The 13,724-nt window shown below is 42.3% G+C and overlaps 1 protein-coding gene across 1 annotated transcript; it reads left to right on the top strand.

The window, feature by feature from the left end:
• Window positions 1-8,714: 8,714 nt before the first annotated feature.
• Window positions 8,715-12,459, top strand: LOC119739154. The gene is made up of 2 exons (XM_038213985.1): window positions 8,715-9,037; window positions 11,927-12,459. Exons 1-2 carry the CDS (start codon window positions 8,926-8,928, stop codon window positions 12,175-12,177), a joined length of 363 nt encoding a protein of 120 aa, XP_038069913.1. The 5' UTR covers window positions 8,715-8,925; the 3' UTR covers window positions 12,178-12,459.
• The last annotated feature ends 1,265 nt before the right edge of the window (window positions 12,460-13,724 follow it).

Genomic DNA, 13,724 nt, shown 5'->3' on the forward strand with positions numbered 1-13,724 from the left:
AGAAAATATTGGTTAAAGTGGTCAGAAATTGCCTCAGATAGCACCACATAGCATTTAGAATCCAAAATGTTTCGGGGCCCTTAAGCGGGCCCCGAACCCCACGCCTATAGCTCAGAATTCTGGTAGCTGATTCAATGACTCCAACCTCCAAAACAATGTTCAAAAATTTTTCTTATGCCTTTAGCTGAGAAAACCTCGAAAATTATGTTTCAATTATTATCTTTTGTGCTAAGATAATTATTGGTTAAAGTGGTAAGAAATTGCCTCAGATGACACCACAGAGCATCGAGAATCCATTTTTTTTTCGGGGCCCTTAAGCGGGCCCCGAACCCCCACGCCGTAAGGGCTTCGCGCTCGCATCAGTTCTGATCAAGGTATGTCCCCCCCACACTTTTGAGAAGCGATTGACGCCCCTACATGACGCCCCCCATGAAATGTTCCAGCCCCCCCCCCCCCCAGCGCCCCCCCCCACTGAAAAATTTCTGACTACGCCACTGTTCATAGTCATGCATGAAATTGTTGCTTTCAAACAACCTTGCGTTTTTTTAACGTCTTTTCACTTTGTTTAATGATAATGAAAAAGATAGATCACTGAAAACAATTGTCCTATCGCCGTTTGCGAATTAGCCACGCCCCTTAGACAACCCTATGCAAGGAGTTTTTGTACACTAAGTTTTGTTTGTCTCAGATTTTACGCGTTTCGCGTCTATTTATATATAATGTAATTGGTGGACAATATTTCACAAGCTGCGTTGACGCGATTCTAACGCGATTCTACCGCGATAGGTCAATTAACCATAGATATAGAATAAAAAGACATTCTATATCTATATGCAATTAACCTATCGCTGTAGAATCGCGTCAACGCAGCTTGTCATCACGTGACATGTGACGTCATCATTCAAGCCCTATAAGAATGTAATCACATATTCATAAATACCTAAGACAGTTTACGCATTCCTATTGGTCGAGAGCCCGTCACGTGGCCAGTCTTAAACGGATGATAAAGACATGGCTAGCTGGTCTTAAACACTTTTCCAGTGTCACAATAAAATGTGGACTCCTAAAAATCCAGTGCCTCTTATCGTTTCATTGGTTGAACGTTCACAATCCTCACGTAGGCATGCGCAACACTACCAGGGAGTCAGAATTTTATAGTATACAAATATTGAGTGGCTCAGCGTGGAATGGGAGGAATATTATCGCAAGGTAAAATCTGGACTTTTCCATTTCACGAGGCGAAGCCGAGTGAACTGGAAAAGTCCAGATTTTACCGAGCGATAATATTCCTCCCATTTAACAACTTAAAGCCACTCAATATTTGTTTTATATAACTGACATATAGATCCTTGTCATTTGATATATTTGAACTTTTTTTCAATACAAAACTGGAGGAAAATGTATTTCTCTCTTCCAAACCACACTTTCATGAAAATGTTTGAACCCAACGCTGTAGCGCTGGCTCTTTGGAACAATACGCGCTACGCGCGACGCTGAACGCCACACCAGCATGCATTTGCACACAAATACCGCGTCATGATCCTAACTGTTGAATAGTATTTCCCATTCCCCATGGGCGGATAGTATACAAATATAACATGGTTTGAGGGTGGACAGTCGATATTCGCTCCCCGAGGTATTGGAAGTTGACAAACTAGTTCCCGAGGCGAAGCCGAGGGAACTAGTTTGTCAACTTCCAATACCGAGGGGAGCTAATATCGGCTGTCCACCCGAAACCAACCATGTAATATTTGTTTTACTATACTTCATGCATATTCAGTTGCCGATTTTTTTTTTTTTATATATATATATGCACCTAAAACAACATTCGGGGAAACTTGTACAGCTCACCAAAAGAATATTGTTGCTCAACTTCAATTACTAGTTCGGTTCGTTTGCAATATAATACAGTTACTACAGTTGTAAATACAGTTGTTTGTGTACAACTTTCTTTTGTACAGGAGACATCTTTACACGGTCCATAATTTTTCTCCAGTACGGCATCATTGAGCTCTGGAAATTAACATTTACGCGAACCGTTTAACCATGCATCTCTCCTGTGCAATGTTCGCGCGTGCGTACTGCACCCGTGCGACAGTTCCTCGATTGCTCTGTAAAGCGCATGCGTAGTAGACTGTCGCACGGGTAACCCATGCGACAGTCTACTACGCATGCGTATTTACCCTGTGCGTGAATCCTCGCGCGCGCGTTTGGTAAACAGCAAGAATAACATCTGGCACGTGATGGTAAATTTACCAGTGAAGGTTCGGCTCTCGATCATGAATATGTATGAGGTATAGTAATACTTTTTGAGCCGCGGCATGAATGGGAGCAATAACAAATGCCACGTGATGTGAGTTCGACCAGTCAAATGACAAGGATCTGTATGTCAGTTATATAATTCTAAATTCAAAACGCAACGCGCCAGGTGCGTTCTGCGCGATATCGCGCAGAACATGATACGCGCGTGTCAATCTCCATAAAAGGGTTGTTTACATCTTACTCGCCAGCTGAACACTCCATTATTTTGCAAGAGGGATGTTTCAAAAGCATAAAGTGAATTTTTTGAACAAAATCGGGATGTTTTGAACGAATTATATGATTTTTTTTGACCGAAAAGGTATTTATGAATGGGAATAAATATGTGCTCCGTCGGTATTTATCACTCTGTTTAAGACCACTTAGAGTCTGGGTGCTGATAATTACCCTCGCCTCCAGCTCGGGTAATTATCAGCACCCAGACTCTAAGTGGTCTTAAACAGAGTGATAAAAACCTCCGGAGCACACATTTATTCCCTTATTCATAAATACCTCAGACAGTTTAGCCATTCCTATTGGTCGAGAGCCCGTCACGTGGCCGGTATTAAACGGATGATAAAGACATGGCTAGCTGGTCTTAAACACTTTTCCAGTGTCACAATAAAATATGGACTCCTAAAAATCCAGTGCCTCTTATCGTTTCATTGGTTGAACGTTCACAATCCTCACGTAGGCATGCGCAACACTACCAGGGAGTTAGAATTTTATAGTTCTAAATTCAAAACGCAACGCGCCAGGTGCGTTCTGCGCGACATCGCGTAGAACATGATACGCGCGCGTCAATCTCCATAAAAGGGTTGTTTTCATCTTACTCGCCAGCTGAACACTCCATTATTTTGCAGGAGGGATGTTTCAAAAAGCAAAGTGAATTTGTTGAACAAAATCGGGATGTTTTGAACGAATTATATGATTTTTTTTTACCGAAAAGGTATTTATGAATGGGAATAAATATGTACTCCGTCGGTATTTATCACTCTGTTTAATACCACTTAGAGTCTGGGTGCTGATAATTACCCTCGCCTCCGGCTCGGGTAATTATCAGCACCCAGACTCTAAGTGGTATTAAACAGAGTGATAAAAACCTCCGGAGCACACATTTATTCCCTTATTTATATGCCACCATTTTATTATAAAAAGAATTACACACCCTTTCTGGATGGAACTTATACTTGAAACTTTACATGTCACATAATATGTCACAAAAAAAGGTACCGAAACAACCCTGTGTTTGTCCACAAACATAAGTCCAGTTTTGTTTGTTTTTCTTGTGACTTGTCTGATATGCGGCGCTAGTGTGATGTTTAAGGGTTTTTTCTCACAATTCCATGTAAACAAACATTATTCTCCATATTTTCTCCGTACAGTGGATTTCGTTGTCTCTCCTAAAATGTTTTTATACCTCCTACAATCTTCTGTACCAAAGTTACGTCTCGCCAACATTGCTCTCTTTTTGGTGCAGCATTCTGTGTGACAGTCTATAGGCCCTACTCTTTTGGGGAAAGGTGTTTTGGTTTTGTTGTTAAGTTTCCTTCATTCTTATCTTATTGTTTTGTTTTTATATCTGTGGCTCAAAGTGTGTCACTCCACGGACAAAATGACTCATTTTTACGATAATGAGTCAAATTACTCACTTTGGGTTTTCTGTGTACGTTTATAATTTGCAGCCATTTCTTTGAGTGGAAAGCCAACATCACAGAGTACAACGTACAGCGGTGTGTACACTTCGAACAAGGCGATCGACGGAATTCCGTCTTCGTTTGCACACACGTGTAAGCTCATCTGTTATAATAATATTACAATTGTAATCCAATCGTTTCCCGAGTCCTCAACTGTAAGGACGATAAAACTCCGTGCATGAACAATGGACTTTTTACAAATCAATTCGCATACGCATAAATAGCCCCGGCATGTTCACTAGCTCTCAGTTATAGACGTCGCAAAGGCAGGCTCTGTGTACAGTCTTCAAGTGGTCAGAAATTGTCTCAGATCGCACCAATACAATACAATACAACAATACAATATTTTATTTCATCACAATTAAAAGACTTTAAAAGTGAAATTCTTCTTCCCAATGTGCACATAAAAACAATATACATATATTTAGACACTTAAAAATGTACATAAGTCGAACACTTCAGTTTATGTTAATAAGTATAAAACCACCAGCAAAAATCCCTACTTTAAAAAAAGAGAAGCTTGAAAACAAAAAGCTATATTGTTATAAAAGTATTCAAATCTGCATGCTGACATGCTAGGTTATTCATTTAAAAAGGTCTAATCTGAATTGTAAAAACATTGCAAACAGACAGTATTTATCTGATCAAATTAGAATTATAGAGGTGAATGGCACTAGGTAAAAAAGAAAATCTGAACCGGTTTGTGTGTGTGGGGAGCGCCCGTAATCTTCCTGATGGGAGTGATTGTATAGATGAATGCAGAGGATGAGCTGGGTCCTGAGTTATAGTCTGCAGTTTCGTGAGATAATTTGTTTCAACAATTTCTTTCACCTGTTTCACTTCCAGACCAATTATTTTTCTTGCAGTTTTTGTGATCCGCTCAATTTTTTTCCGGTTATTTACAGTTAAGTTATTGTACCATACAATGCAACTGAAAGAAATGATTTACTGGACAACACTCTGGTAAAATAAATGCAAAATCGAATCACGAACATTAAAAGAGCTTAACTTCCTGAGAAAATAAAGCCTCTGGTTTGCCTTGGTATACATTCTCTGAGTGTTTTTGTTCCAGTTTAACCCGTTATCAATGACTGTTCCAAGATACTTGTACTCAGTGACATTTTCCACTTGTTCATTTCTAATGCTAACTTGACCGGTATTATGTTGTTTTTTACGAAAGTCAAAAATAACTTCTTTTGTTTTGGATACGTTTAGCATAAGAAAATTGACGTCGCACCATTGAACAAATTGTTCTATTTCAGTTCTGTGATCAGACTCATCGTTTTGAAGGATCAGGCCAGTCAATGATGTGTCGTCAGCATATTTCACAACAGAGCAAGTTCTGGTGTTGCAGCGATAGTCACTGGTGTAAAGCGAGAACAGAACTGGCGACAGGACACAACCTTGTGGCGCTCCAGTACTTGTGAAGATTGTGTCGGAGAGTGAACTACCAACTCTCACTCTCTGGGGTCTGACCAGCAAAAAATCTCTAATCCACAGAGTCAGAAATGGACAAATGTCCATGTTCTGTAGTTTATTGAGAAGAATGTGGGGCTGCATTGAATTAAATGCCGATGAAAAGTCGATGAAAAGTGTTCTCACATAAGCTCCATTGTCCAGGTGTTCATAGACACTGTGTAGGAGTGTGGCAACTGCGTCATCAACCCCTCGCTTGGCGCAATATGCAAATTGGTAAGGATCAGCAAACATCTTTATCTGTGCCAGGAGTAGATCTTTGATGATGGTCTCAAAGCACTTCATCACAACAGCTGTGAGAGCAATTGGCCGGTAATCGTTCAGGACAGATGGTTTGGCTAGCTTTGGGTACTGGGACAACAATTGACGATTTCCACAGCTTTGGAATCTGATGTGAGTCAAGCAACCATTGAAAGAGATCCCGGAACACTGGTGACAGTTCTTTGCAGCAGGTTTTCAGTATTTTACCGGAGACTCCATCTGGACCCTTTGCTTTATTAGTTTTTGCTTTCTTTAAGGCACTTTCCACAGCCAGCCTACTGAGTTCCAGCCTATTGTTGTCTTTTGCCTTCACTTTCAGCGCCTCTCCGATTTGCATGTTTACATCGCTAAAGTCTGTTACGTCAAAGCGACTGAAGAAAACATTTAGTTCATTTACGAATTCGTTGGGGTTATCCGGCGGATCAATGCTTTTTGTTTTTAGTCCACAGCCAGTGATAGTTTTCAGTCCTCGCCATGCACTTTTAGGGTCCTTTTGACTGAAACTGTCCTCAGTTTGTTTACCATATTGCCTCTTGCCTTTTTTGATATGTGCGGTAATCTCCCGTTGAATTTTTCGCTTTTCCGGTAGATCACCGTTTCTCACAGCAATGTTTTTCCTTGCCAAAAGGGATCTTATTTCTTTTGATATACGGTTTGTTGTTTGGGAATAGTTTCAGTTCTTTTTCCGGTACTATCATGTCCTCACAAAATTGTATGTATGCGCTTACTGTTTCAGCTGCTTCGTCGATCGTATTAGAATCCATAAAAACACCCCAGTCTGTGCAGTCAAAACAAGCACGCAATGTTTCTGTGTTTTCGTCTGTCCATTTCTTTACTCTTCTGATGGAGGGTTTGTGTTGTTTAAGCTTTTGCTTGTATTTTGGCACTAGATGCACCATGGCGTGGTCTGAAGCGCCCAGGCCTGCTTTGCTGTAGGCTTGCTATCCGTTAGCGACATTGCCGTAGCATTTATCCAATGTTTTGTTACCCCTTGTAGGAACATTTACATATTGGTAATATTGCGGTAGGGTGGTTTCTAGTTGGCAGTTATTGAAGTCCCCAAGAATAAGCTTCAAAGAGTCTGGAGATTGCGATTCTTGCTAATGAATTATACCCGCGATCTTTCCAGCGGCGATGTCACAGTCCGCTTTAGGTTGAATGTAAACAGTAGTGACGAAAACTTGATTAAATTCTCTTGGAAGGTAAAATGGGCGGAGTGCAATCGTTAGAAGTTCAATATCCTGTGAACAGAATCTGTGTTTCACTGCAATATCAGTACACCATCTTTTGTTTACGTATGCACAAACCCCGCCTCCGGTTGACTTATTTGAATCCGAGTTCCTATCCATTCTCTCACAGTGAAAACCGTCTATGTCTGTAGTGTATGCTGTATCTGTGCTTTTAAACCATGTCTCGCTAAAACACATGAGACAACTTTCCCTGTATTCATATCGATAGTCAGTGCAGGCTTTTAACTCGTCCAGTTTATTTCGGAGAGATTGCGAATTACCGGTAATAATTGACGAAAGAGGTGGGTTGAATTTTCGGCGCCGGAGTCGTTGGCGAATACCTCCCTTTTTCCCTCTTTTACGCCGTTTAACACGTACCTCTGTAGGAATGTCTATGCTGGGCGCAGGGACTCTGACCAATGTCCGTAGCTGCAGTAGTTCGTCACGCTGATACACAATGGGCAATGGCCGCCCATGTCCAGTTCCCGATGAGTCAGGATTGGCCAGAGTTTGGCTGAATTCTACCAGAAGAAGTGTCAAACATACACAGTTCCACAAAACATGATTCTTGAGGTCATAAAACAGCTTCAGAAACATCAAAAAGAATCAAACGTTGTACAGAACTCACAAAAAACTGACAAAAATGGAGACAAAATGCACATTAGTGCAGCGCCCTCATACACAGAGCATCTAGAATCCAAACAGTAATAATTTCGGGGCCCTTAAGCGGGCCTCGAACCCCACGTCGTATTTTTTGACACACTTTTTGGGGGACGAAAATTTTGTTTGCCCCCCCCCCAAAAAAAAACCAACAAATTGTGTTCCGGATCCGCCCTTGTGGCTACCTAGGCGGCTAATACCAAATCGCTGCAGAGGGGCATAATGATGCAACCCTATGAAAGAAAGCAGTGTATTAGCGCAAAAGCAGTCCGTGTTACGCGTCATACTCAAGCGGACATGTTTACCCAAATCTATCCGATCTCTATTGGATTAACACAATCTATCAAATAGTTTATCAAAATGAGATCTTAACGAGACGCCACCACCCTATAGACAAATAGGTATATGCGTTGTTATATACATAAAACCAGACGGGAAATCGATTGAAAATGATCATTGTGACTTCATTTCTCTTCCAGCTGACTCGGGTGGTGACCCGCATCCATGGTGGAAAATCGACCTTCAAAATGAGCACTGCTTGGGACAAGTCACGGTCCAGATCCGATTGGGTTGCTGTGGTATGGTAACGATAATAACGAGTCCATACTAGTAGAATATTTCAGGGTGGTGAAGGGATATCAAACTTATTGCGATTTTAAAGTCTTCAACTATTCAAGCGATTTTTTGATGCAGGTCGTCAGGCTTCAGTTGGGGTATAAGGGGTGGACTTGATTATCACGATGATAAGTAATTAGTTTATACAAAGAGACAAAATAATGGTCCGTTTTGTACCTGCCTTGTTGGCCTATTGATTTCATTCGGAATCAGTTGTGCAACTAAAGCTCCCCCGGCGAAGCCTGTGCCCCCTGGGTGCCCCTCTCAGAATTTGGGGAAGGCAATGAGTCTTTTGAAAGCCCATTGAGTGCCCCCTAAAAAATGAGACCACATAGTGTCCTCTATATGAGTTGGACCACAACTCGACGTTGGTTGAAATTTGGTTTTGAATCCAATGGGAGAATGCAGTTTAAAGTTGTTTCAAAACCAACAATTTAAACTCAGATCAACCTCTCATACACAGATCATGGGATTGTACATGACTGAGTCACTCCTACATCATTCACGAAAGGTCTAAATTCGCACTCATCTTCCCCCGTTTCAACCCAGGGGAAAATCGCTTCCTCGGCACCGTGGTGCGAGCAGGACTGAGTGCCAACTACGCCGAGAATCGACCGTGCGGCTCGCCGGCCACCGCGGCCCAGTCCTCGCAAGGAACGGTGACCGAGTTCCCGTGCGACACGCCCCCCATGGCTCGGTACGTCAGCCTGGACATTGATCCGTCGAGCCCTGGCGTGACGTCGCCGGTCCTGCAGATTGCCGAGTTGACCGTGGAGGAGCACACGACCAGAGCATGTGCCCGTAAGAGAGTTTTCTGATCGTTGTCGTCATGGGTGGCGATCCCGGGGAGAGGGGAGAGAGAGAGGGGGGGGGGCATGCATAATTATGTCCCTCCCAGTATTTGTTTGGGCGGGGGATACCAATGGCGTTATCTATGGAATACCCCCTTGCACAGCAAGGGGGTATGATGTGCGAGGAGATTAATTATGCAAAACAAGACTGCGTCTTGGCCTCGAGATTCTGACCATTCAGCGGGCAACTTCTATCGGGTCTTCGGTAAACCGTTGTTGTATAGCTAAAACATGTCATCCAAATTGACCAATCAACAGCTTAGTCAAATTGCCTCTAACGTCAAGTAGTTTCTAAAGTCGACTCCGATTGGCTGGCGCGCGGGGTCGCATTAAATTTGCACGTCAGGATATATCAGACGTTCGGCCGTGGCTCTGCACACGTGAATGTCTGATCCGCAGACTACTGCCCCAAATTAATGTGCACCCCCGACCCGAAACTGAAACCGACCCGACTCGAATTTGACTTCGGGTCGGATCGGGTCGGTTTGTCCATCATTTTAGTCGGGCCGGGTCGGTTTCTGTTTAGCCTTGACCAAGGCTATCAGCTTGTTCCCATACGAGCTTGTTCCCGCTACCGCGCGCGCCGCGACACAATCGCTAGTTGTACTATACCGTCAGCCCCACCGCGCGCGCCGCGACACAATCGCTAGTTGTACTATACCGTTAGCCCCAACGACCCTTGCGTGTGCTTTGTGAGCATGTACGTACGCCCCACACACACTTCCGCAAAGGCGGCAGATATGTATCTGCCGCCTCGACTTACTGTACGGCTGTTTGCGGAAGTGTGTGTGGGGCGTACGTACATGCACACAAAGCACACGCAAGGGTCGTTGGGGCTAACGGTATAGTACAACTAGCGATTGTGTCGCTGCGCGCGCGGTGTGCGGTAGCGGGAACAAGCTCGTATGGGAACAAGCTGATAGCCTTGGTCAAGGCTAGTTTCTGTTTTGCGTTTGCGATTTTTGGGGTCGGGTCGGGTCGGGTCGGTTATTAAAGCCATTTGGAAAAACCCGAAATAAACCGAAATGAACCGTTCGCTTTAATTGTGCTTTCTTTTGCTTGCATCATCCATTTTATAAACTGTGTCGTTGTATCACTAGTATGTTTCGTATGTCCGTCTGCCAAGTTTATTAAGTTTATGTCCACTCCGTTTGTTTGTCTGTTTCTGTTTCATTGTTTTGTTTTGTTGTCTTTTGTCTTTTGAATTTAGTCTTCCTTTTTCAGTATTGTTTATATATTTTTTGTGTGTTTAAGGCATTCCGTTTATAAGCTTCGGCTTCTTGTGTAATGCCTCCACTTAGTAGTTTTCATGTAACAATTTTTTTGTTTTCTAAAGTGCTTATTCATGAGGAAATCAATGTTTCTGAAATGAAATGAAATGAAACCGAAACAGAATGGAAATTCCCAAGGTGCAGGAGTCACAAAATAGTTTGCGGTCGGTCTCGATCGGTGTATAATGTAGGCCCACTATAGTACTAGTAGCTCACGTTGTGAGTGCCACATGGTATGATTCAGTTAATGAAAGGCGACATTTTTTTTACTCGAAACAGGTCAGTTTTGGCGGGAAAAGCCGAAATTTGCCAAAGCCAGATTCGGTATTTTTCTTGGTCGGTTCGGTTTCGGGTTGATTCGGGGCGGTTTCCTTTGAATTATTGTCGGGTCGGTTTGGGTCGGTTTTAGGTAGTCCAGCTCGGATTCGGTTAAAGCATAAGCCACGATAGCCTTGGCGAAAGGCTACCTTTCCCATAGCCCTTCTCCAAGGCAACCGTGGCCTTAATACCGGCGAAGCCGCGAAATCACGAATATGGTATCATTTGACTTTTCAAGTTACGAACATCATAATAAAGCGCAAATCATTAGCTTTTCAATGGTACCAAATTTATTTCTGGAGCTTAATTTTTTCCAAAGATATGCCGCAGGAACTTTAACGGTGTCCCACCGAAATTCGCCAACCTCATTTCAAAAAAACAGCTTTGAGAAATACGCATTGCGCCGCCGACGGCAGTGAAAACGTTCTTCAGTTTACAACTTTTGGGGATATTTTTCCCCCAACAAAAAGGCATAGTGTGAATCTTAGATACATTGGCTACTCATATTGATTTTGACATGATTTTTTGTGTGTGTATCCATCTTCAGGCGTTGATTACTCAAAACATGGTTTTGGGTGACATTCCTCATTTTTCCAGAGTAGGTCAAATTATAGACCACAACTTGCTCGGACTATGGCTAGATGCATTTAAAGGGAATGTACAACATTTGCTTTTGCTGCAATTTTCAGAAAACAATGGATTTGGAGGATTAGTTTGATATAGCAAATATTGCTAAACTGGCTTGTTTCATGTTTTGGGCTTGTGAGAAGCTGGAAAAACCATCATGTTCTTGTAGTCTTGCTCCCTGACCCACTTAAGATGAAACGGATCAATTTATAGACGTTGGGAAATTGTAAGGTCACAGAATCAGTCTAGCAGGCTTGTACCCTTCACAGGTGTGTAATCAATTGCAAAGACTATGCAATATGAAAAATTAGGTACAGTTTTTGAAAAACTTTGAACCCAGTTTTTTAATACATTTTTTTCTCGAAAATGTCGGCACACGTGGAGGCACGATTTTACAGGATGCTTTAGACTGTCATTCCCTAACAATTTTTTTTTCAGTAAGGTATTCCGTGATAATTTGATCATTTCGTGTTTTTATGTTTAAAAATGTTGTATCTTTCCTTTAAGGAATCAGTGCAATTACCATTCTCTTTGTATATAATTATTGTACATGTATGACTTATAACTAGACTGGCATTTAAATCGCACTCCCCATATCTTTTCATCTTCATATTCCTTCTCAGCTCGCATCATTCAGTCGACCACATTTGAGAGGCTGTACAAGAAGGGTCTGATCGACAACCGCAACCCACTGTCGACCAAGACCGCCAGATCCTTGACGACCTGCGCCGATTTCTGCACGAAGGAGACCGACTGTTTTTCCTTCGATTTCGGCAAGAGTCTCAAGCAGTGTCGACTCTACAATCTCAACTCAACGGACATAGTGATGACACCCAAAGATGAATTCGCCGTTTATACCGTATACTCAAACTGATTTGGGAATTGCGACGAACTGTATCGGAGAGATGTAAAATGTAATACTTTCAGCTGCCCGGCAATGACCGAGTTTGACTAAGGGAATAAATGTGTGCTTGGCCGGTTTTATACCTTATGTTTAAGACCGGTTTGGAGTCTGGACGCTGATAATGATCCGAGCCGAAGCTTAGGGCGAGGGTCATTCATAAATACCTTTTCCATCGAACGGTAAAAACAAGTCAAAATTATAATTTTCCACCGATTTGGTTCAACACGTTTACTTCATTTTTTTTAACACCCCTCTCTAAGTTACGGTATGTGCCTCTCGCGAGTGATTCGTAAACAACTCCTTCAACCTCGTCCCCAGGGTGTCGAGCAGTACGCGCCCACCACTACCTGCTCTCTCACCCTGGCATTGGATCATTTGCATGTGCAAGATTTTTGCACACGTATGCAAATGAGAATAGTCTGGTACCAGCCTGTGCGTTACATTCGCGTTTGTTTTTTTGTGCGGACTCTCTGGGGTAAAAACAGAATCAATTCGTCACAGCGCGAGCGTGGCGTGAGTTACGAAAACACGATTTTATTTCAATTAAACTGTCACGATCTTAACGAGACAACATGCAGTATCACATGCCATATTAATATTAACAAATTGGAAAGGAAATGAATATTTCCTAGAAGGCGTGGAGGAATGATCGCGAAAACACGTACTGCACGATGTGAATAACAACACCAAGTACACGATAGAAATCCATTTCTAGCCAATTGCGGTATCGAATCAGGATACAGGAAGAAAATTTCCTATCCAGGGCTTACTATTGGAAATGAGGTTGGACATTAAGTAAGCACTGGGGACGAGGTTGACAACTCCTTAATGTGCGAGTGGCGCAGAACGCAGCTGTGCCGTGTAGTGTACACTTAGGACTATGAAATACGTTCATCTAATAAAAGGGTAAAAGGGACCACATTTCATCGGAGTCTAAAATTCATGCGTCCCTGGAAAAGTGTTTAAGACCAGCCAGCCAGTGTTTTATCAACCGTTTAAGACCGGCCACGTGACGGGCTGTCGATCAATATGAATGAGCAAACTTAGACCCGTGAACGTGGCTATACATAGCCACTTTTCAATCTATAGTAAAAACACTCTATTGAGATACGGAGGACCAAAAGTGGACAACCCATTTTCTCAAAAATCAGCTAGGACAAAAACAGAATTATAGTTGAAATGAAGTCCTCTTTCTGAATTTTCATTTTTCTATTATCAAAAATTGGGATTTTTTATTTTCTCGTACATAGGCGGTCCAAAAGTGGACAAACCAAATTTGCGAATTTCTTCGGGAAAAAAATCGGAAAGAGCGTTTACGTCCAAACCAAATTTCCGAATTTCTACTAGCAGAAAATCGGAAAGTGCGTTTACGTCCAAACCAAATTTCCGAATTTCTACTAGCAGAAAAATAAACGTTTGATACCATAAACTAAATTTCATCTTTGTTGTACTAGTAGAAAATCAAGGTGGAATTGTTAAGCGGGAAATGGGGTTAGATTTTTTGGGCTAGTCCATAA

This window comes from Patiria miniata, unplaced genomic scaffold, assembly GCF_015706575.1.
Source record: "Patiria miniata isolate m_02_andy unplaced genomic scaffold, ASM1570657v1 HiC_scaffold_30, whole genome shotgun sequence".
NCBI classification, from domain to species: Eukaryota; Metazoa; Echinodermata; class Asteroidea; order Valvatida; family Asterinidae; genus Patiria; species Patiria miniata.